The 22,602-nt window shown below is 41.6% G+C and overlaps 1 protein-coding gene across 1 annotated transcript in view; it reads right to left on the bottom strand.

Moving 5' to 3' along the window:
- Positions 1 to 20,805, bottom strand: part of OAT (ornithine aminotransferase) — a 28,789-nt gene extending 7,984 nt beyond the window's left edge. The window contains exons 1-6 of the mRNA XM_054033464.1: positions 20,699 to 20,805; positions 13,920 to 14,146; positions 7,758 to 7,982; positions 7,548 to 7,643; positions 1,944 to 2,071; positions 138 to 260 (exon numbers count right to left, since the gene is read on the bottom strand). Of these exons, the coding sequence (XP_053889439.1) occupies positions 138 to 260; positions 1,944 to 2,071; positions 7,548 to 7,643; positions 7,758 to 7,982; positions 13,920 to 14,118 (771 nt within the window). The 5' untranslated portion in view covers positions 14,119 to 14,146; positions 20,699 to 20,805. The remainder of the gene's footprint in view (positions 1 to 137; positions 261 to 1,943; positions 2,072 to 7,547; positions 7,644 to 7,757; positions 7,983 to 13,919; positions 14,147 to 20,698) is intronic.
- Positions 20,806 to 22,602: the final 1,797 nt, after the last annotated feature.

Genomic DNA, 22,602 nt, shown 5'->3' with positions numbered 1-22,602 from the left:
ATACACCAAGGCTTCAACATTGCATTTTGACTTAAATGCATCAATTATTTGCAAGGGCCTCACAGGCCAAGATTCTGGTAATTACTCAACTTTGGCAGGATGTATTTTAAATTATTTAGCTAAAATGAATTACTTACATTGTGTATTGTGCAGAGCTCTCGCACTCCTGTTAGATAACCTTCATCAGGGACAACCACACCTGCTTCACCTTGAATTGGTTCAACCATGAAAGCTGCTACATTTGGATCCTGAAGTGCACGCTATGAAGGACATGTGTATTGGAAGGAGGAAAAAAATCCATTTACTAAAGTTTAATCATGGAAATAGATGAATCCCTGTAACAGAACCTAAATCTAACCCCAAATTTTTACCTTAGATAAGCATTAACTATGTATTTTAACGTTTATTGGCATGAAGGACTAAAGGCTAGATTTCAATCACCATGTACCTCGAAAAATTAGTCTGTTTGCATGCATAAGAGATTAGAAGCCTTAAAAGAGGTTGGGCACCCAGACAAGGGGCTTATCAAATCAGTTAAATGTATTAACTTGGTTAACCTCTTGTGAGAACTCTTGAGAGAGAAAAGCAATTGAACAATAGTAGCTCCTGGATCTCCTCACAAGAATGTAGCCATTCAAGTGCAGCTTTATCATTACATAGCAGGGTCTGCAGACATGTCCACACATTCAAGCCTTAAAAGTTCGAGGAAATTCAGAGACTAAGCATTCATAGAGGGGTTTTGCTACAGCTTTCTCAATAAACTTTCCCCCCTAAGGGTAGAGACAAGGTTAGAACTGGCAAGATTTGTCAGCATTAGAAGTTTTCTTAAGCAAAGATCCAAAAATTGCCAACATGAGATGCTGGCACCTTGGCCACCCAGAAAGAGATAGTCAGAGCCTCCCTTTAACAACACAACCAATGTATGTTTATTATCAGACAGAATAAGTATGGGTCTAAGTTACAGACCACATCTCAAAGCACCTCCAGAACCTAAATGAAGTTGACTGAAACCGGATAAATACAGAGCTTCCACCATGAAGGTTGATAGTCTGATCCAATTTTGAATAATCTTATCCTCAAAGCAACTAAAAATATTGAAAAACCTTTGTTTCTGTAAGAATTAAGTGTGTAGTCTCAGTCGAGTTCTTAAGAAACAAACATCTCTACCACATCAGTCTCCATCGCCTCTCCAAACCACTGGCATCCTTGTTGGCACAGAGACTGAACTAACCTCTCACCCGTATAACCTCTCACCTCCAGATCATGGCTAAAGTATGAGAGAACAGCAGATGGTAGAGCTTGCACTCCCACTGAGCTTTACTTGTGTTATGGCTGAGTGGAAGCCTTCAGTCTCCAAGGCTACTAATCCAGCATCCTATTAGCACTAAGATGCACTTATTTATTTGGGCTAACAACAAATCTGGCTAGTAGCTTGATGGGAAACCTCCCAAGAAAATCCAGGATGTTGCAGGAAGTGGTGCTGGCACTTCAGTTAGGTAAGTAAAACACCACCCCAGCATGGTTTTAGGGGACATTATGCTACTGGAAGTGACTTAAATTCAAATGTCAGGCCTAATCATTTGGCCATTCAAAAGCCGTTTGTCAGAAAAGTAGGTCAGAGTATTGGGACGAATATCAAAGTTTTAGTTTTTGTATTTATTTTGCCTATCCAAATTCCTCCTGCTGTTCAAGATATACATGGTATTCTTCACTCATGCCCTGAGCACTTTACTACTGTGCAATCTACTGCAGGTAGTTTAATTCTCCCTTTGGGTTCTAAAATGAAAACTGCAAAAAAACTAAACAAGTACAAAAAGTTGTATTTTGTGGTCATAAACATTTGTTCCGAGGGTAAACCATGTTCACTTTCTTTGCATCAGTATTTACTATACCTACAAGGAGAGATTAAGAATGATATTTTAGAGGAAGATATTGTGAAATACCTCAAGAGCTGGAAGGTCATTGTACGGAATTACTTCAAAACCTGGCATAAATGGTCCAAACCCATCATAACTAGTTGGATCTGTAGAGCTAGAGACAGCAGACATTGTTCTACCCCAGAAGTTCCCAGCTAGAAGGAGGGGAAAAAATAGATATTGAACACTTGTAAAGGCATTCAACGGTAGCACTTAGTTGAAAACATATAATAATTCTGTTGGCTATGGGATGGTTAGAATCTTGTAAAGTACACCAGTCAGTCAACAGTCAGTATTGGTGATGGGGCAGCAACCAGAGTTCAAGCTGGTTGATTTTTGTTTTTTTTAAAATGAGTTATTTAATATCTCAGGCCCTTTGCTAATTTATGAGTTTACAAAAACACACTAAGACTATTTCCTGCCCCATTGCTATATGAAAGGCACCAGAAACAAAAAAACAAAAAACCCCATGCCACATCACCCACCAACACCACAGGAGAAAACACACTATTAAAGGAGAAAAATTATTATGCTATAAGTCCTGGAAAGTGAACAAAACAAACTGAAAAAGGTTAAAAATTTGTTATTAATCTGAGCTGTTACAAGTAACTAGCAGATAAATATTCAGAAAGAAGACCAGTTTTTAAGTGGATGGTATCCTTTAACATGGCCGCCGGTAAGAGACCAAAGTTAACCTGACTAAATTGATTATAAACAGAAGTGAAATATTGGTACAGTTTCACTGCCCAAGTTAAGAGGAACAGGTGTTCAGTAACACAGGTAAAGAATTAAAATATGGGGCCAAGTTCTCCAGTCTTATGGTGCCAGGACAGATAAAATAAATATTAATCCATTTTTTAAACATCAGATTTTTGTATTTTTCTTTTAAAAATAAACTCGTTTAAATCTATAGTAAGGCCTAAACTTACTAGAATCTATCCGTTTCACATATTATATAACGAATGCTGAATTAATGAGCCCTCAAATTTTAATGAGTTAAAGGGTGCTGCTTTTTAAATTATATACAGAATTGGGGGCAAAATAGCGTTTAACTTTTGAGGTTAACTCAAGCTTTATAAATACCACTTATTGCATTAAGTATATTATCATCACTCTTTACAAAGGAGCAAACGCTGGCATTTACATTTTTACAAACGTAAGTACTTTACATTTTCTTTTGTGCAGAACAGCTTTTACCATAATTACTTGTGGTTTCAATTTAGCTAAGCAGGGTAGACAGAATATTTTCCTCACCTGTGCTAGTTCAAAGTTAAGAAACCTGGGAGCTGAAAAAGCAAGAAAGCTTGATTTCCTCTTCCAATTTATAAATCAAAATCAGGTGGGAGAGGATCAGATCTACTAATTCTAAGAACTTAAAGGACATGGGGCAAGATTTACAAAGGAAATTAGGCACTTCAGTGCCTAACCTCTTGGGATTTTCAAAAAGCGCAGAAGCAGGTAAGGAACCTAACTCCCATTAATTTCAATGAGAGTTAGGTACCTAACCTGTTTAGTCCAGGGTGACCAGAGACAATCTGTCAATTCACTAACTACGCATAATGCTTCTTTTGTTTAATAAAAATGTTTTTATAAACCTATTTTTCCTATGTACCCAGCACATTTAGGTAGTTTTATTTAATTAATTTAAAAAAATGCTGGTGTTATACATTAGTTGAATTCTAATTTCCGTCCAATGCAGCTTGACAAGTCCTGCGTTGAAAAAAATCACCTTGTAAATAAAAAGTGCTTCATTCACAATTTTCTAATGTAGCCCCTGCTTGTAAAAATTAATAATCAGAATGTATGTTAAAATATATAATTGCTTAAATAAGTGTATAGATATAACATATCCTTCTGGTTAGCAAAAAGTAGTACCAAATCTACTACGAAGAGTATATCTGGTTGCAAATCAACATGTTTTAATAGTTATACCAACAAATGAGACTGAACCTTTCTTTATGAAAATAGAAAGTACAAATGCAAAACAAGATTAAAATAGATGATTTAAATCAAGGTTTCCTCCTTGCTGACTTAAATCATAATTTAAAAAACAAAAACAAAAAACAAAAACAAACAAAAAAAAAAAATCAGTGACAAAAATGAATCCACTCTTTGTGCCAATTTGCTGGTGCAGAGGGGCCATAAAAATCAGCGGCTCTAACCAGCTGACGATCATGGGGGAAATCCCCAGGTGCTGTAGAGCTCATAAAGCCAGCTCTAGACAGCCTTCCTTCTGGTCCCCAACATAAGGGGCATGGCCAGAACCACCCCTGCACTGCAGCAATACCCAACTGCTGAAGATCCTCTGGATTGTTACAACAGCCATGTTACTACAGTGAGCCACATATACATGATCTGTAACTTTGGTTACTACAACACACTCATCTAGGATCAAAGCACCACACAACAAAATAAGTTTGAATTGGTACAACATGCCATAGTTTGTCTACTTAACATCACATCGTCCTAGTACTCTGCTCTCAGGTCCCCTATTCAGTACAAAATCACCTTAAGTAGTCTGCCATGCTATTAAAAACCCTCAACAGGACTGGCTCTAGCTAGCTGGACATTGCCTCTACAATCCCTCCACAAACCATACCTCTCACAAGGAGAGGGATTATTTCTATTTTAGATAATTTGCAGGTGCTGAGATATTATGGTGATGGGGAACCATGTATGTAGAATATGTCCCTTATGATGGGAAAGTACTTGTTAAACTGCACTATTTAAATACTGTATGTTAAAAATATATGAAAAAAATCAATTGTTTACAACTTCCACGCCCTCTGGCATCTGCCTCTTCAGAGGACAATATATTACTCAACTCCAGACTTTAAACAGAATTTATAAACTTACTTGCATTCAATTAGGCTACAAAAGCATAACTACTGATTAGAGCTGAGCGAATAATAGATCATTCGGTTCAATGGCAATTCTGAAAAAATAAAAAAAATGTTTGTTTTGGGTCAAATAAAATGTTTCCTTCAACCGAAATAAAATGTTTTGTTTAGATTTCAAGCATTTGGAATGATTTTTTTTGGGGGGGAGGGGGGAGGAGAAGAGTAAAATTAAAGGACATTCTGAAATTGAAAGTTGTTTACAAAATGTCAGAACAAAAGGTTTTGATTTTTAGTGGATTTTTTTAAGGTTTTTTCAACTGAAATAATTTGATGACATTGACATAACCTTGCAAAATGTTTGTGCTGCTGAATCTGCATTTTTCATCAAAAAAAGCTGTGCAAAAAAATTTCACCCATCTCTACTAATGATTCAAAGGTTTATGGTTTAAGCACTATGTGCGCCAAGTGCCAGAAGTAGTCTTACCAGCTGCAGTAGAAGTCAGTTTTAAAAACGAAAAAATAAAAGATAAATATCTAACAAAATCACTGACATTTTAATAGTGTTTTAAAACAGCGTTCTGTGACCAACGGGAGCCAAAGTTCAGTAATTATAGCTACACAGAAATGAGATTTTTTTAAGCTACCTATGCACCTTTCTCAATCACAAGTAACTTGTCCCTGTTCTGCTTATAGAATGCACTATGCATTATAAGGTAACATCAGGAAATTTCAGCTCCCAGTATTAACTCAAGGTTCCTGTTATATTCACTACATAATCAAGATTACAATGCAGCTTTATCGCAGAAATGGTAACTCCTGCCACATCTGGTATGAAAGCCTTATATAGAAGTGGGATCATCCCAGCTGCTGAGATTACTATGCTGCCATACAGAACGCTGGGTTTAGCAGCCATTTCAGAAACCTCTAACTTGCTGGGAGCTGCATGAAGGTGACAGGTAGGCTTTGGACAGGGTGAGGGCAGCAAATATGGTTTGTGCTTTAACACATCAGCAGTGGTATCCAGGGGCTGTGATGTAGCCTCATAGGCTGACTGCTTCCCAGTGAAAACTGCTACCAACCATGCAACTGATTTTAGAAAAGTAATTAAAAAGGTTTAAAAAAAAAAAAAAAAAGCTTTCATTTTATTATAGACATACACTGAAATGTATCTTCCATAATATGGAAAGAAAAAAACTGAAGACTTTCTACCTTCCAGGACCTGAGTTCATAGTTCTTTTGCCCCTGCAACAGATGACATCACATCACATCACAAGCACCTAATAACAAAACAGGGAACTATATTCATTGTCTTGTTGATACATGCAGTATCAACTTTTGCCAAGAAAACCGTATCCTGAACTCTGAATGGAAGGCAAGGAAGAATTAATTTTCAACTTTGGCTTTTAAAAAGTACTTCTATTAAGACAATATATGTTATCTATATTACGTGAATCTTTTAAAAATTCCTGATAATCAGCTGGGATCCGAGATAGATTTAAGATATTAAAGCTAAATCTATGTCACAACAACCTACAACTGACCCATGTCAGGGGGTAGCTGGCCCTCTGAAGGTGTCAAGATTGCAGCCTACCTCTGACAGATGTCATAAGAAGGAATAAGTATCAGAGGGGTACCCGTGTTAGTCTGTATCCACAAAAACAACGAGGAGTCTGGTTGGAGTGGACAACATCCACCCTGACTAAATTGGCCTTCAGCATTGGTTCTCCACTTGTAAGGTAACTCCCTTCTCTTCATGTGTCAATATATATTTATGCCTGCATCTGTAATTTTCACTCCATGCATTGGAAGAAGTGGGTTTTTTACCCAAGAAAGCTTATGCCCAAATAAATCTGTTAGTCTTTAAGGTGCCATCAAACTCCTCATTGTTTTTATAAGGGGGAATGAGGCAACTCAGGTTCACTTGGGACTTATTAACTCATTGAGTAACTGGGAGGCAGTTAATTAGGAGGGAAGCACCTAGGCATAATAAAAGGAAATCTACCCCACTGCAAGGAGCTAGGAGAACAGAGGCTCCTAGGAGAGGAACAGTTCCCAGAGTGCAGGAAGAGAAAGCTCCTATGGAGAAGGCTTCTTGGGGGGGGAAAAAAGGTGAGAGGGGCTCACCAGCAACGAGATAATGCTCCTGGATGGAAGAATTTCCAGAAGAGAAGGACTATGAATGTCAGATCTCAGAGAAAGCTGGATCCCATGAACCACTTCACCAGGCAACAGCAGAAGCCCTAGTTTAAAGGAATTATATTCTGTCTTTGAGGTTCAGTTGCTGTGGGGAACCTTGACCCAAGAAGAGAGATCCTTCCCAGCTAGAACCAAGAAGCCCCTGACTCCGGAAGAGGGTTCTGGGTGACAAAGGCCTTGCAGGTAAGGGACCTCGAACATAACTGGGATGGACAGACTACGGTTGATTTAGCCCCTCCTCCCTCTAGCTGGAGATGCTGAGGGGGAAGCCTATTCATGTAACGTTCTGCCTTTGGGGCAGACCCCTGAAGGGTGATGTCCAATATACAAGCTTCAATGGATTTATTAAAATCTTCATTTGGGAAAACTGAGGCAGAGACGTAACAGCAGCACTGCACTGAGCATTCAGGGGTAAAGGCCGCCATTAAAACCCAATTCAGTGAAAGAGAGAGATTGGGACATTAAAAATACTGTGACATAATTATCATACCCTAGAAGACTATAGTGTTTTAGCCTATGCTTGGGGTTTTACTATGATGGGGAATCTTCTCTTCTCCCCTGAAGAACAAGCTCTTATGATGTTAATTTCACATACCTGCAAAAATAATCTTTGCTTTGTATTTTGGAATTCCCTTCACGGTATATGCCCATTTGCGAGCCAGTTTACAGGCAGTTTCTCCAGCTTCCACACCTAAAATAAAGAGCCACATATGTGCAATTTGGCCACTTGTAATTTTTGGTCCTTTACAAGAGTAACTCTCATACTTGTAAGGGGTAAAACAGAGACAGGAGGAGAGTACGTTACCTGTGTTCATTGGAAGAACTTTGCTGTAGTTGAACATTTTGGTGATATACTCTTCATATTCACCAAGTACATCATTGTAGAATGCCCTAGAGGTAAGGGTCAGTTTCTCAGCTTGAGATTTCAGAGATTCCACAATCTTTGGATGGCAGTGACCTTGATTCACAGCACTGTAAGCACTCAAGAAATCAAAATATTTTCTGCCTTCTACATCCCACATATAAATACCTAGAAAAGTTTAGGTTAGATGAGTACATGAGAAAAATGAGGCCATAGGTAAACAATAATAGTACAAGCTACAGTTACAAAACACAATGACCTGGGATTTGGTATATATGGTATTCTGGCAATTCCTTAAAATGTGAATGTATGGGGGCGAGGGGGTCAGCCATACAAGCACCTTGACTGGGAGTCAATATCTTCACAGGCCACATAATGGGTGTCAGACTATTGCAGCACATAACCAATGCCCCAAGCAGCACTCAAGTGCAGAAGCACTTCCACAGTGGAGCTGTTGCTCCATGAAGCTAGATGGGATCACACAAGTACTCATTTCTACTCATAACCCTCCTTCCCCCATGTTGGAGTCCTGGAACGATAGAGAGGATTAACCCTGGAAGAGAAGTTAAGTATAAGAATAGTGATATTCTTGATAATGGGATCCTGCAATTTTTCCACTAAGAACTGGAGGCTGACAGCTTTCAAGCAACCTATCAAAATTTGTTAGGCATGGGTAAGCAAACTGACCACCACATCAACTTAGCGGAACAACAGTTAAATAAGGTGAAGAAATTATACTTTTGAACCTGTGAACCAGAGAAATCAATGTAGGAAGACCTTGAAACAAGGTTAAAGAGATGGGCAACTTTAAAATAATAGTGCAGTTGATTTCACAAATGGGACCAGTCTACAAACACCATCATATGGATCTAACATGCTTCATCATATTCACTGTTAAATTGAAACTATGTGCATTGATAAGATAACTGAAGGTAAGAAGGTGCTGCAAGTTCTGTTTCTTAAAGGTGAAGAAAAATGTCCATGCAACATCTTCCCAGCAGTTTTTGCTCTTAAACAAAACACAACCCAATTTAAAACATCCCCCTTTCAAACACAAATTGATTCTGTTGTTTCTACATACATATCTTTGACACAGAACCACTTCAAACCCTTTTAAGAATTATGGGAACCATAGAGAACAGCTGAGTGATTCTGTCATCATATGTGCCAAGTGACACTTGATCAACCAAGGGTATGTATAAGAGGTTATTGATTTTTTTGTTTTGTTTTAAATTACAAGTGAGCTGACAATATTCATTCTATTTCTCTATGGTGTTTAAGTACGGTGACTTTATTTACTGGAGTTGGTTTGTATAGTTTTCTTATTCAGTACCATATTGTGTTTCAATATTATACACTCAAAGCACTCATGGTAAGAGAAAAGAGACTCGTGTCCATACAACAGTTATGATGATCTGTGATTAGCCAGAGGTATTCTAAGATATTACAAATCCACCCCCACCCTACGGTTTTTTGATGATTTTTCACTCCCAGCACTGGGACAGACTAAAGGGCTGTAATCTTCCAACAGCTTTTCCTTAGCTGCTCGCTGTATCTTACCCATCTGGGAAATTGCTCCCTCCTCCCCTTTCTCGGCGGGGAGGTGGGGGGGGAGAAAGGGGGGTCATTATCATTTTCACTGACACTCAAGTCTTTAGTAGGATTCTCATCCTGTCTTAAAGAGACATAGTTAGTTTCCACAAGTGCATCAGGAACAACATTTTGCAAAAGTGGGACCGGGATTGGGGTATCCTCTGTCACCCCTCTCATTATCCCCAAGAGGTCAATGGTGTGACTGCTCCCCTCCGGGAGATCAGTTACACTGTTCCCTCTTAAAACCTGAGCCACTGGGTGGTGCCTGACTGTATAGAAGCTGACCTAGCATTTCTGTCCTGGGCAACCCCCCCACACCCATGCAATCAGTGAGGAGACATTCTTGTACCCCTACTAATTCTTTTTTCAGCTTCCTCCTCTGGGCCCCCTTCTAAGGCACACACCTCTGCACTCTAGAGTGGGATCTATCCCCTGTTCAGCTGTAAAGAGCTCACAGATAACAGCCTGAATAGTTCTTTCACTGGCAGACACTACACACCCCTCTTCCTGAGTTGGGTTTGCCTCCAGCTACAGAGTCAATGGAACCCTCACCCACCACAGTGGTTTCTACGATTCTATCACCCACCTCTGGGCGTCCCTCTAGGACAAATCTCCCTATGCACCCTAGAGCGAGGTCTGTCCCTTGCTTATCTGCAACCTGCAGGCAGTCAGCAACCTGGACAGTTTCCTCACTGACAGGCAACATACTCCCCTCCTCCGCCCCCGCAGGAGATGCTGCCATTAGCTACTGGGCAGGAGCTGGCCTCAACCACACCCACCCCTGGAAGCATACTGTTTCCCACTGCTGTAGAGAGATTAAAGAGACATTCCCCCAGCAGTTCCTGGGACTTCACCCTTTCCCTCTGGGGTTCCAGCATAAAATTTCTCCTTGACAGCCCGAGCTACACGGAAGAAATCATTCCCCCAGTAACAAAACAGTTGGGTTATCATTTACCACTGCCACAAACAATACAGCTCCCAAATCCTCAGTTTCGTTGTGCACTTTAGCCAAAGGCACGAGGATTTTGTAACCTCCCACTAATAAAAGCTCTGCCATCTGTCCTGGCAGTAAGTCACTTTTCTGTACAACATTCCTTCTAACCACAGAAATTTCTGCCCCTGTCTCTTCCCACCCAAGGTATTCCTTGCCATTAATCCTGACAGGCTTTGTGCTTCGTGCCCAGCTGGGCAGAGGCTACTTTTAAAAACCCTGTATGATGAGTAGCCATGGCCTGTGGTGCCTCTGTGCTCAGGGTAGCAGCATTTCCATGAATATCTAGCTGCTTGTTCTTTCCCAGTACAGGACATTTATTCCTCAGGTGCTAACTGGAATTATACTGGTAGCACCTTCTGGGCTCCTCTGTTTTTACAGGAGATTTGGGATGAGGACTAGAGGAATGGTTTTGGAGAGGTAAGTGTCCAGCCTCCAATCCACCCTCCTCCTTCCCAGGAGTAAAATGGGAACCCTGCTTCCTGCCCGGTTTAAACCCCTGTCTGTGGTTTGTTTGCAATAGATGCTTGAATTTGCTCAAATGATCAGCTAGGGTAACCAGTTCTTCCACTCTTTTCCCTTTTTTTGTCCCACAAACACTGCTTTACATCATCTTTACATAGACTCAGGAGCAACAAGGTCACACATTCCTTCAAATCTTGTAACACCTTTTTCCCCTTACCCCCTTTTCCATCAAATCTTTCATGTGGTTTACATATGCCACACTACTCATCCCAGCACCCCTCTTAGGGCTTCAAAATTTTACTCTGTTTCAGGTGTAATCTGAAATGGTTTCAAAACCATTTCCTTGAATTGACCATAATCTGAAGCATCTCTAATTGGCATCTTATTGAATAGCTTTACCGGAGCTTTACCCGTCAACTCTGCAACCAAAGTGGGCATCTTTTGGTCCTCAGCAATCTGAGGAAGTACACACAGCCTCTCAAAGGTGAAGAAATATTCAGCAATGTCCCATCTCGCTATATGCGGGACACAACTGTTCCCATTTGTGGATTTTTTGAGAGGTGGGCCTCACTAGAGCATGGGTGTTCTGGTTCTGCTTCTCTATCAAGTCCAGTTGATGCTCCTCTCTTTCTTTGTCCTCCATGGCTAATTTCTGGATCTCCATTTCTTTGTCAGCCTCTATCTGGTGTGCAACTTTTTGCTTAGCCTCCTCTGCTTTCATGGCTCTTCGACGTGCAGCTTCTTGTCCGACGTTCCTGCTTCCATTTCTTTTATCTGTAATTGTTTTAATTCCAAGAGTCTCTTGTGTTCTCTCTCTCTCTTCTGCCTGCAATTTGCACAGTTCCAACCTCTTACCAGTTTCATTTTCACTCATTTTGCTGCTTTTCTGTCCCTGTTTCCCTTGCCAAAACCAGAAAATAAACTGGTAACCTCTTTGACTGATCTCTAGCCACCACACTTAAAAACCACCACCAGTGTATGAAGTGCAACTCTCACTCAAGAACAACAAGCTGCGCAAATGATTCAGCTGACTACACCACTGTGACGGGTTCCCCCCAGGGCGTCACCAGGAACTGGAGTACCACTGAGCCCTCTGATCCACCAGTCTGGGCTCCCCCACACACTCTGCTGCTGTGACAAGCTGCAAAGCCCTCCAAGCTTTCACTTTCACCAGCATGCACGCAAGTAGGGACACACCCAGCTGCAGTTACGTGCAGGCTCTCTAACCACCAGCCTCCCAGCATAGGACCCCAGAGCAGTACCGTCCTGCCCTGGTCAAATCTGGCTAGTATATGGGTTTAATACCCAGTCCGCCTCTCCCTCAATATAAAAAGGACCATGCATACTTGGGATAACCAAGCTGAGATTTTCTCCAGACACCTTAGTCAAACGCACACTGGTTTGGATTAAAACATAAAATAAGTTTATTAACTACAAAAAAAAAATAGATTAAGTGATAGCAACAGATCAAAGCAGATTACCTAATAAACAAAAATGGAAAACTGAGCTTAACATACTAGATAGGTAGGATATAAATTAGCAAATTCTCAAGCTGAGTGATAAACAGGCTGACAGATTCTTAAGACACAAGCTGCCTTTGCTTTGCAGCTTGGGTTTCCCAGGTTTTCATACACAGGCTAGAAATCCCTTTAGCCTGAGACCATCACTTCCCCCAGTTCAGTCTTTGTTCCTCAGGTGTTTCCAGGTGTATTGTTGTAGGGAAAGTGAGGAACCATCATGATGTCATTTTCCCCTTTTATATCTTCTTCCCACTTACTGGAAAGCTCTTTTGCTGTGACCTGGGTCAAATAGCACTACACAATGGGGACTATCTCTGAGAAGTTTCTATTGTACTCAGTTCCTGGGGTAATCCTTGTGTTTGTGTGCATTTCCTCAATTAGCCATTAACATTGTTTGACCTTTTTACTGTTGTACCTGAAAGGCTGCTTATGGGTGTTTTCAATCTCACAACATGTTTCAGTAACACATACATAGCCTAACTTCACATATGATGATAGCACATACAATCCAACGAGATATTAATGTCTAGCAGATCAAGACTTTTAGAATGATACCTCACAAGGTACACTTTGTATAAAACATATCCCAATTATATGACAGTGGAGAATAAGGGGGTGCCAAGGTATCTCATATACCATTACATATTTTTGCTAGAGAAAGGAGTAGGAAAACTGTTTAAAGTTCAGGAAACAGATATAAGGAAACAAGCTCATCTTCAGCAAAAGAAACTCCTTATGTGACAAGAATAAATGAGTCTTTCAAATAAGTTACATTCTAACTTAACTAAAGATGAGGAATTCTTCCAATGAAGGCTTTAAAAAAAAAAAAAAGACTGAAGGATGCGATTTTTCAAAAGCATTTAAGTGAACGGAGCACAAACCTCACATAGTCAATGGGACTTTTCTCCTAAATCAGTTAAATGCTTCTGAAAATCCCACCATAAATACCAGCTTTGCAGTGCCAAACCAACTGCCATTGTCAGTTGGTTTAGCTTTCATAGCAAGACTCAGTCTAGATATTAAGCAATTATAATGGAGACTGAAATAAGCAAGCACGTGTAAAACTTTTTGGCGAGTCAAGGTTTAGATCCTCAGCTTGAATCAAATCAAATAGTAGTTTTATTAGAAGTCATTAGTTGCACAATCCCTCATTAGCACCAGAGGGTTTGTCTACACAACACTTAGTTTGCGGCAAGCTGGGGTATAAATCTACCCCGCACTAAGTGTCCATGTGGATCCTGCTGTACACACTAAGAGTTCCATAGTATGGTACAATCTACCCCCATTTTAGGGTGCAGTGGCAGGGAACACACGTACAATTAGTGCATGGCAGGCTACTGCTTGGTAGATTTACACCCCAGCTTGCTGCAAACTAAGTGTTTGTTTGTGTAGACAAACCCTAGGTTTCATTACCTGTCTCAGATACAACCAAATTATGTGCCGATCTTCAAGGTTTAAAAATCCTGAACATTCCCTAAAAAGTTTTGAAGCATTACGCTTTCTTGTGCGGCATAAAGGCAAATCAAGATACAGTACCTCTTCCTTTTTCTAGAGCAACAGGTAGGGGATGATAGTTGTGTGCACCATATTTAGCTTCACGGTCAAATATGTACTCAGACGATTGAGGTCCCTGGATGTTTTTTTTAGTTGCAACTGATGTAGAAGCACTCACTGAAGCATGAACACCACGACGCAGAACAGCAAAGGTTTGTGAGTGGGCTAGTTTGGAAAACATTCTTGACTTCAGGTATACTGTCAGAGATCTGAAAAGAGAAAATGGACACTTAGAACTAACATACTCTGTGGAGGAAATCCTTTCAGGGATTCAAATACCTATTCCATCAGGATTATAGTATTTACAACTCTTTTGCAATTCAACTAAGGAAGTTTATACTAGATACCAAGGAATGCAGTACCCACATCAAATACCTGATAAAACAAGTTTCGTGCTTTCATTTACTGTATTTCAGTGGTCTATAGAAAGTTAACATCTATAATTAAGTTCTTGTCTATGCACAAAAGCCGCAACTCCTCTTTCAACGTACTCTGCAGCAACCTGGACCTGAACCCTGGAGCATGGGACTCAGATTTCTGTACCATTCCAAAGCAGCAGACTAGAAAATCTGTGGCCGTTTCAGATAAATTATGAATTGTTTTATTTTCATGTTCATGAAAAAGCAATAATCAGCACCATTTCAAACTACAGCAGTATTTTTATTGTATTAATAAATTGAATTTAGTAAGAGAATAACAAACAATATAAATAAATGACAAACAATTATATATAAAATCAATAATAATTTGTACTTCTATAGTTCACCAGCTGAGGCAAATTTGTATACTTTAAAAACATTAACACAAGATCAGAAATTAAATAAAACCATCCAGAAGTATGTAAAACTTGTGCCCAGTTCTGACCCAAAGCTTAGATGACAGTACTATCAAGTTTGACAGGGACAAAACAGTTCTACACAAAGTTTAGGCAAGCCTGAGTTTTGGAAGTGAAATTTGTGCTTCCATATAAATTGCCCTGTACTTTCATCCTGTGAAGTTTGTCTGTCTGTAAACAAAGGACATAGATTTTAAAAATTACATCACTAAGAAGTGCAAATGGAACCCTTTGCTTCATTTAGAGGACAAATATCAATGGCTAAGATGAAAAGCAGACTCATGGAAGGACTTCACTACAGAAATTCTGATACAGTTATTTGAATAATTAACTATTGAATAGATACAGCTGGATATGAATGTTTGCCTTACATTCTTATAACTCCCCAGTAAACCCATGACTTCAGATATCTTGTTTCTAATTGTGCAATAGAGAAGCCCATCTAAACTCAAGTCATTTCCTAAACACAAAAGTTAGAGATAAGAGTTGCTTGAAAACCTGAAGAAGAGATTAGAGCTTGAGGACAAAAAGGAAATGGCAAAATAAGACTCTCAGAGCACAAGAAGCCTCTCCTAAAACAGAATTTGTTTAAAAATGCAAGCCATTCACACTCCTTTGACAGTTTTGTGGGGTATGGAATTTTCCATCTTAATAGCATGATTATTTTTTCTGTAGTTAAGATTAAATAGGTGGAAAGTGACATAGTGCCAGATAATGAACATGTTTATGCAAAACAGAATGATCTTTCTAAAAGAACAATTAATCCATGTTAGAACATGAACCTTGTAATGCTAGCATCAAAGGATAATATCGTGGCAGAGTTCACTTATACAACCAGTTTTACAGAAGCTTCCAGGCCATTTTCTGTGTTTTCCATGCTTACAGAGTGGACAGATTCTCTGCGTTTTCAGAGGAGAACACAACCATTGTATAATTTCAACAGGAGAGTAGCATAGTACTACTTTTCCATTCAAATTCTGTAAAACATCTGACAAAGGGTACAGCTGAATATTCCTAGATTCACTTTGTGTAGATTTTTCCACACACCAACCAGGGAGAGAACAGTTAAGAGAAAAAATAGGATGTGATGTGGGGGAAAAAATAGGGGCTCGCTATTTAGTTCTGAAGTGCAATTACAGCCTCCTGTAAATAACAGAAGTTAAATACATAGGATAATTTAAGGTATGTAGACACTTAGATACATAGGAGAATTTAAGGTATGCAAGCCAAAGAAGTTTAAGAATTTACCTACTTAAATTCTATGATGGGTGCCTCGGCAACATCCAATTAGTTCTTTCAGATTTCTATTTTGCAACAAAGTTTAGCGGTCTAGTTTTTAAAAGCTTTTTCTCATGAGTTGAAGAGAACCAGCACTTAAAAATTTCAGTTACACTATTCCAACTATAGGAGACCAAGATTCTTCCAATACTACATAGTATTGCTGGATAGAATAAAAACTCAGCATTAATTTAGGTCAGTAAAACTGGTATAAAAGTCACATTTCATGTTAAAGTTACAGGTAATTATAAAATGGCCAATAATTTTTTTTTAAAGTTAACAGATTTCCACTTGAAGCTTTCAGCTTCTTCATTAGGGCAAAAGTTTTATCAGAATTAAAGTCTAAGAACAATTAAAGTTTTAAAAAAATAATTTCCATTGTATAATAAACTGGCTGGGAAACACTTTTCCTATTAGGTTTGCTATTTTACATGATATTACAAATCAGAAACTGCTTGAGTTTGCAGAGAGCCAATAGTTATAAGGTCTGAACTGCCCCATTAATTTCACTGGGGTCTAACTCAGCTGCCAATGAGCAAGAACTGAAACACAAAGGTTCTAACTAACTCAGAAGAGTGATCCAATTAACAAAAGTTGCAACTCTCCTTTCAACCTGGACCTAAACTCTGGAGCATGGGACCCTGGTTTCTGTGCCATTCCAAAGCAGCAGACTAGAAATTCTGCAGCAGCTTCAGAGAAGTTATGGATTTTTTCTTTTTAATGAACATGAAAATAAAACAATTAGCACACACTCTTGTATTTTGCTACTAAATTCAGTTTTGGTCTGTCCCCAGATTTTTGATCTTTAACATATCTACTGCAGTGCAGTAGTGTTGTCATAGGAGAGACGGGATCTTTTGGCAGCTGAGTAGGGGACAGTTTGGGTTTTTGGCATTTGGAGATATGTGGAAGATGGTGTAAAAAATGTAAGGAAATTGAGTCTTTGCACTGTGAAAGGGATACATCTGTTTTATTATTTCCCTGTTCAACAGGGAAAGAGGTGACACTGTGAGGCTTGAACTCCTTGTTCTTCACCAGATCAACCAGCTCTCTCACTACCTGGCACTACCTCCAATAAAGATTAATAAGCTTTTAAATTGTTTGGGGAAACAGTTGATATGTTCATCCTCAGTAGATTTCACAGTTACCCCTTCACTGGGCAGTGGGAAGAGAGGAGAGAGAAAAACAGTAAATCAGCCCCCATCTTTGGATTTCTCAGTGAAATCGAGGGAGATCTCTGGGGCAAGGACAGTGTGGGGGGTCTTGTGCTGCACAGCAGAAAAAGCACATTGTCAAAGCTAATCAAGTGACAGATATTAATAGTAATAGTGGGAAAATGCAGGCAGTTCACATTTCAGAGTTTCACGCTGTCTGTAGACTCAAAAACAAAAGTGTTGGTTTACATTCTGGTTCATATTTGAAAGTTTTCATAAGGGCTAAAAACATAAGCTTAGATCCTGCTGCACAATTTTAAAACAAGGGATGCATTTTGCAGCAAATTCCACAGTCATGAACTCTCAAAGCCCCACTTATAAGTAAAGCTAAAGTCCTATTTTTTATTGTTCAAAGAAACTGATGCTATATGTTTAGCTCTTTAAAAAAGAATCAATATTTTTCTTTTCAAATAAGAGACTATCTGGAATTTCTCAATTCTAGGCATCTTACCAGCCATTGCCCCTATTGTTAAATATTAGCTTTTTGTGTTAGCTTTTCAAAACACACATCATATAAAGAGATTTTACAAACAAAAAGGGCAAAGAGATGACTGAAATGCAGCTCAATTGCATCAGTCAAAATTACATCTGGTTTAACTACTCAAATGTGACTGGTCCATGACAGCCAGGCCCCTCAACACACCTCCCTAGTAGCGTAGCCAGTGTTACTAAGAGCACAGCTACATTTGGAAAATTTCCAGAATGGCTATTTCAATAAGTTTCCAAGAATGCACAAGCCTTAAGTAAAGACAAGTAGGGAAATTAAGCTGTACATGCCATCTATTAGAAAGCTACTTTTTGGCATGATTAGGGCACTACCAATTCCTGGTCATGGAAAACGTGTCACAGACCGTGAAATCACCCCCCCTCTGCCGCTCCAGCCAGAGTTTGGGGCAGCTTGGGCTCAGGGCTTCCACCCCCCCATACACACACACACACTCCAGCTGGGGCTCAGAGCAGTCCAGGCTTGAGGTTGCCCGGGCTCAAGACTTCAGCCCTGCGGCTACAGCCCAGGCTCGGGGTGACCCAGTAGGGGCTTGCTTCTCTCAGGGCTAGGCGACCCATTTTTCCTGGGGGCCCCCAAATTGGCAAGGGGTCTCTACCTTAATCTGTCCCTGGTGTGGACTAGCAGCTAGGAGCCCCTGGCTGGGGTGCTCCCAGCAGCATGGGGGAGATCCTACCTACCTCCACCTCCGGGAACCTCCTCTAACTGCAGGAAGCTGGGGGGGAGGGGTGCTGCCTTAAGAGCCCAGCTCTAAAGCCAGCACAGAAGTGAGGATGACAAGCTTGGGACCCACCTACAATTACTTTGCAACACTTCCCCAACCCACTTTGGATCAGGACCCCCATGGTTACAAACCTGAAATTTCAGATGTAAACAGCTGAAATCATTAAATTGACCAATTTTAAAACCCTCTGGCCATGAAATTGACCAAAATGGACTGTGAATTTAGTAGGACCCTAGGCATTATGAGTTAGAGATAACCAGTTTGGGTTCCCTCTTTTACTTTCCTTTAAAGAAGAAAAATGTCAATCAGCAACACTAAAATGGATTTGAAAGTTGTAGGTTTTTTTAAAGAATCCTCCTTAGAAACCCAGACAATGGGAAGGCAGCAACCCAACAACCACTTGTGCCGTGCCGTGCATGAATATCGTAAACCAGAAGAAAACAAGAACTTGGTAAGAGCTCTGGGAGGTAGAAAAACTGAGTTATGCTGAGGCCACATCAAATATAGTTATTGGGCAAAAGCATTTGATGAAGTGGACGGAGAGCAGTTCCTGGATGTGGATGGAAGACGGACTGCAGAAAACATTTAAAGAACTTCACCCAGTTACAAAGAATGTTCATGAAGGAGTTCTCTTGCAGTCCTCACATACGAATTGAACTATTATTCACTGCCCTTTACTAAAGCATAAACAAATCATCCCAAGTTGTAAGTCTATGTGTTTACATGAGAGTTAATATAACACAGGGAAATCAGTGAAATCTTTTCAGCCTATAAAGACTCAGACTACACAGATCAGACTGGCTGGCTACAAGGCCCAAGCTTTCAAGAGGAACAGCTATGGCTGGTTATGTATTATTTAAACCTTTTCCAAACAAGATTAACTTTAAAAAAAGTTACATCACATCTGAATCAGGCTCAGGAATATACATCATTAAAGAGACCTAATAAGTGGACCATTTGTGAGAAGGCAAATGTCTCACCCCTCTCCTCTCTGCCAAGAGCTATCAAAGACAAGATAAAACCAGGACATTGAGGATGTAAACAGCAGGGGAGGCTAATGTTACACAGTCAAGGGAGAAGGTGACTGATTGCAAGGCCCTCTGTCCTATCTCCTTGGGGAGGAGTAGGTGGGTTGTGGAGTCTCTCTCAATGACATTTGAACTCTCCCCTTCATTCAGTGTCCACCAGCCCAAAATGTCAAATACATGGCCCATTTGGTGTATTTATGTGATCCACAGAACAAATTCAGACTATGCAGAATATAGGCTTTCATTTTGGAAATCAAGTTTATAGCCCTCATTGTTAAGAGGAAAGCCTTCCAAATGTAAGATGCAGTGGTGTCCCTCTGAGTCAGCAGACAGCATAAGACAATGAATGACTCAGAAGGGTAAAGTTTCCCTCCCCCTATTAATCTCACGGGGATATTAATGCTAAAACCCAGGGATGACACTTGATGAGCAATTCAGTAGTTAATATTGATAATGATTTTAGCAGTTAGACTAGAGAAGAAGGGAAGCGTGAAGCTCAGGGAACAACGTGAACGAGGACTTGCTGCTGGGAATATGCGGAGGAAGAACTTAGCAAAACAGGGAAGCAGGAGAGAAAGGCGGAAGAAGGGGAACAAAAAGGCAGAAGGGGCCCCGCGGTAAAGATTTCAGAGCATTAAGCGTCTGAGGAACCTACATCCCAAGTGCCCGAATCGCTTCTGGAAACGGGACTGGGACGCTTGAGTAGGTCTAACCCCTGGCCCTAGATGGGGGACAGATTCCCGGGAAGAGCTGACAAGCCCTGGCCCAACAGAGGCTATCACCTCGCTCGTGCCCTGGGACCAGGGCGGTCACTAGTTACCGCAGCGGTACCCGGCCAAGTCCCGATTCGCCCCTGCATCTCCGTGGCATGCGCCCAGCCCCGGAGGAGCCGGATGTGCGTACAGCACGGACCGCAGCCCTGGCCCGGCACAGCCAGTGCGAGCGCCTGGCCTGGCCCTACCTGCCCCGGCCGGGACTGGGGCTCGCTCCAGCCGGGGCAGAGCGAGGCCCCTGCGTCGGCGGGGGGAGTGGGGGCTGCTGTCAGGCCGCCACGGCCTCCGGCCACCGAATCCGCGTGGCCTCCGGGCTCAGCCCCCGGCACGGGGGAGGGCAGCGGCGCGGCCTCCCGCAGGCTGGGACACGTCCCTGCGCCGGGAGCCCCCAGCCCTGCACTCACCGGCACGATGCTGTGTCTCCGCCCGCAGCCCAAGTGAAAGAGGCGGAGGCTTCGCACACGGCAACTGTCACCTCTCTAGCACCCAGCCACGTCACACCGCCGCTAGGGGCAAGCTCCGCCAGCGACACGCCCATTGGCTACCTCTGCCACGCGTCGCCAATCGCTGCCCGCCCACACCGCCCTCCCGCCCATGCCCTCTGCCCATTGGCTACCGGCACACCACCCTCCTCTCGAGGTTCCCGCCCATTTTCTCCTCCGCCGCCCCCCCCCCCCCCCCGTAACTGTTCCGAATTCTGCTCCAGCTGATCTCACTGCTCTTCAGCTGCCCTTCCCAGGGCTTCTCCCCTGCACCCCACGTCCCTCTCCCATCTTCCTGGGCCTTACTCCCGGCCCAGCTCCCTGCTTCTCACTCCTAGCCCGCTCCCCAGCTTTCCCCCCCCTTCACCTGGGGCTTACTCCCCTCCCCAGCTCCTCCCTGGGCCTTACTTCCTTAACCCCCAGCTCCCTCTCCAATCTCTCTGAGCTTTACTCCTGCCTCCTCACCCTCTCCCAGCTTCCTCCCTTCTCCCTGGGCCTTATGCCTGGCCCCATCCCCAGCTCCCACTCTTCTTCACCTGGGGGCCTTCCCTGCTCCCCCTCTCTTACCTGAGGCTTACTTCCCTCCCTCTCCCCAGCTCCCCATTCTCTTCGCCTCCCCTCATGCAATTTTTGGCTGTCTGCCTTTTCACCACCAATCCCTCTTCCAGACTAGTGCCCTTACACAGACTCTCTGTCCTTCCATCAACCTCCACTTCTGGCCCTTATACAAAGACCAGCATAGCAGTGCTGCTTGGCCCTGAACTGACGCACGTAGGCTGCTTTGGCAAGTGTCTCTCCTACACCACATGCCAGGAACCCAACTGCAGGATGCACGCAACTGATGAGGGAGACCAGCAGTTACCAGCCACTCTGTGGGATCACAGAACTAGAGCCCGCACTCCAGGTTATTTTCAAATTACTATTTATACATGGCCATCATGCAGCACACAAAAAATGCTATCCTGAGGCTTTTGCAATGGGAGCAACTCAATTAGATTATCCAGTCCCTCTTTCAAATGAAGAATTATTTTTTTTCCATATTATATACTGTCTAGTTAGTAGGCATGAGTAAGAGTTTGTTAATCAGGCCTAGTATATGGATAATTGAAATTCTGTGTGCTTGAGGGAATTTTTAGTGTATTTAGAGTCCCATCTACACTACTGTTTTGGTGTTTATGCCAATGGCCCAAGCAGCTTCAGATAGAAAGCAGATCTGGAAAGTTTCATCCCCAAAGGCAAGAGGTTGAGAAAGTTATGAGAAACTGGAAAAGGCCCATTAGAATGGAAGTCATTAGGAAAACAAATATATACTTCAGCTATAGTCAACCCATGCTGCTGCTCCTAGTGATTGTCATATTCTACACACATAGTCATCTTCTACACATTTTTCTACTAGTTAGTGTTCATTATTTTACTAGGGACAGAAGTTAGAGTTATAGGAAAGTAATTGCCAAGATTACTCCTTTCCAATTTTTTCAAAAAGAGTACATTTGCTTTTCCCTAATCTTTTTCTACTTTGTTACCTGTGGCTTTTCATAAATATTTGTCAGTGGTTCAGTAAGTTTGCTATTGAATTCCCTTTCTACCATGTGAATTGTGGCATATTTACATGCAGAATGTATTGATTGTAAAACCTTCCTCCACACTGAGTGATAGATTATTCCCTCTGTTATGGAATTGGGCCAGCAAAAGGCATTCCTGAAGGATGCTTCCATTGCTAGGTCAGACAAGGAGAGTCACAGAGACTGCCTTGAGCATGACCCATACTGTTGCTACTACCACTGGGGGTGAAACAGATTTTATTTTCTAGGGTGTGATGAGATGCC

The sequence above is a fragment of the Malaclemys terrapin genome, chromosome 7 (genome assembly GCF_027887155.1).
Source record: "Malaclemys terrapin pileata isolate rMalTer1 chromosome 7, rMalTer1.hap1, whole genome shotgun sequence".
In the NCBI taxonomy this organism is placed as follows: domain Eukaryota; kingdom Metazoa; phylum Chordata; order Testudines; family Emydidae; genus Malaclemys; species Malaclemys terrapin.
The sequence above is the reverse complement of the archived record's forward strand: the minus strand, read 5'-3'. Positions and strand labels throughout refer to the sequence as shown.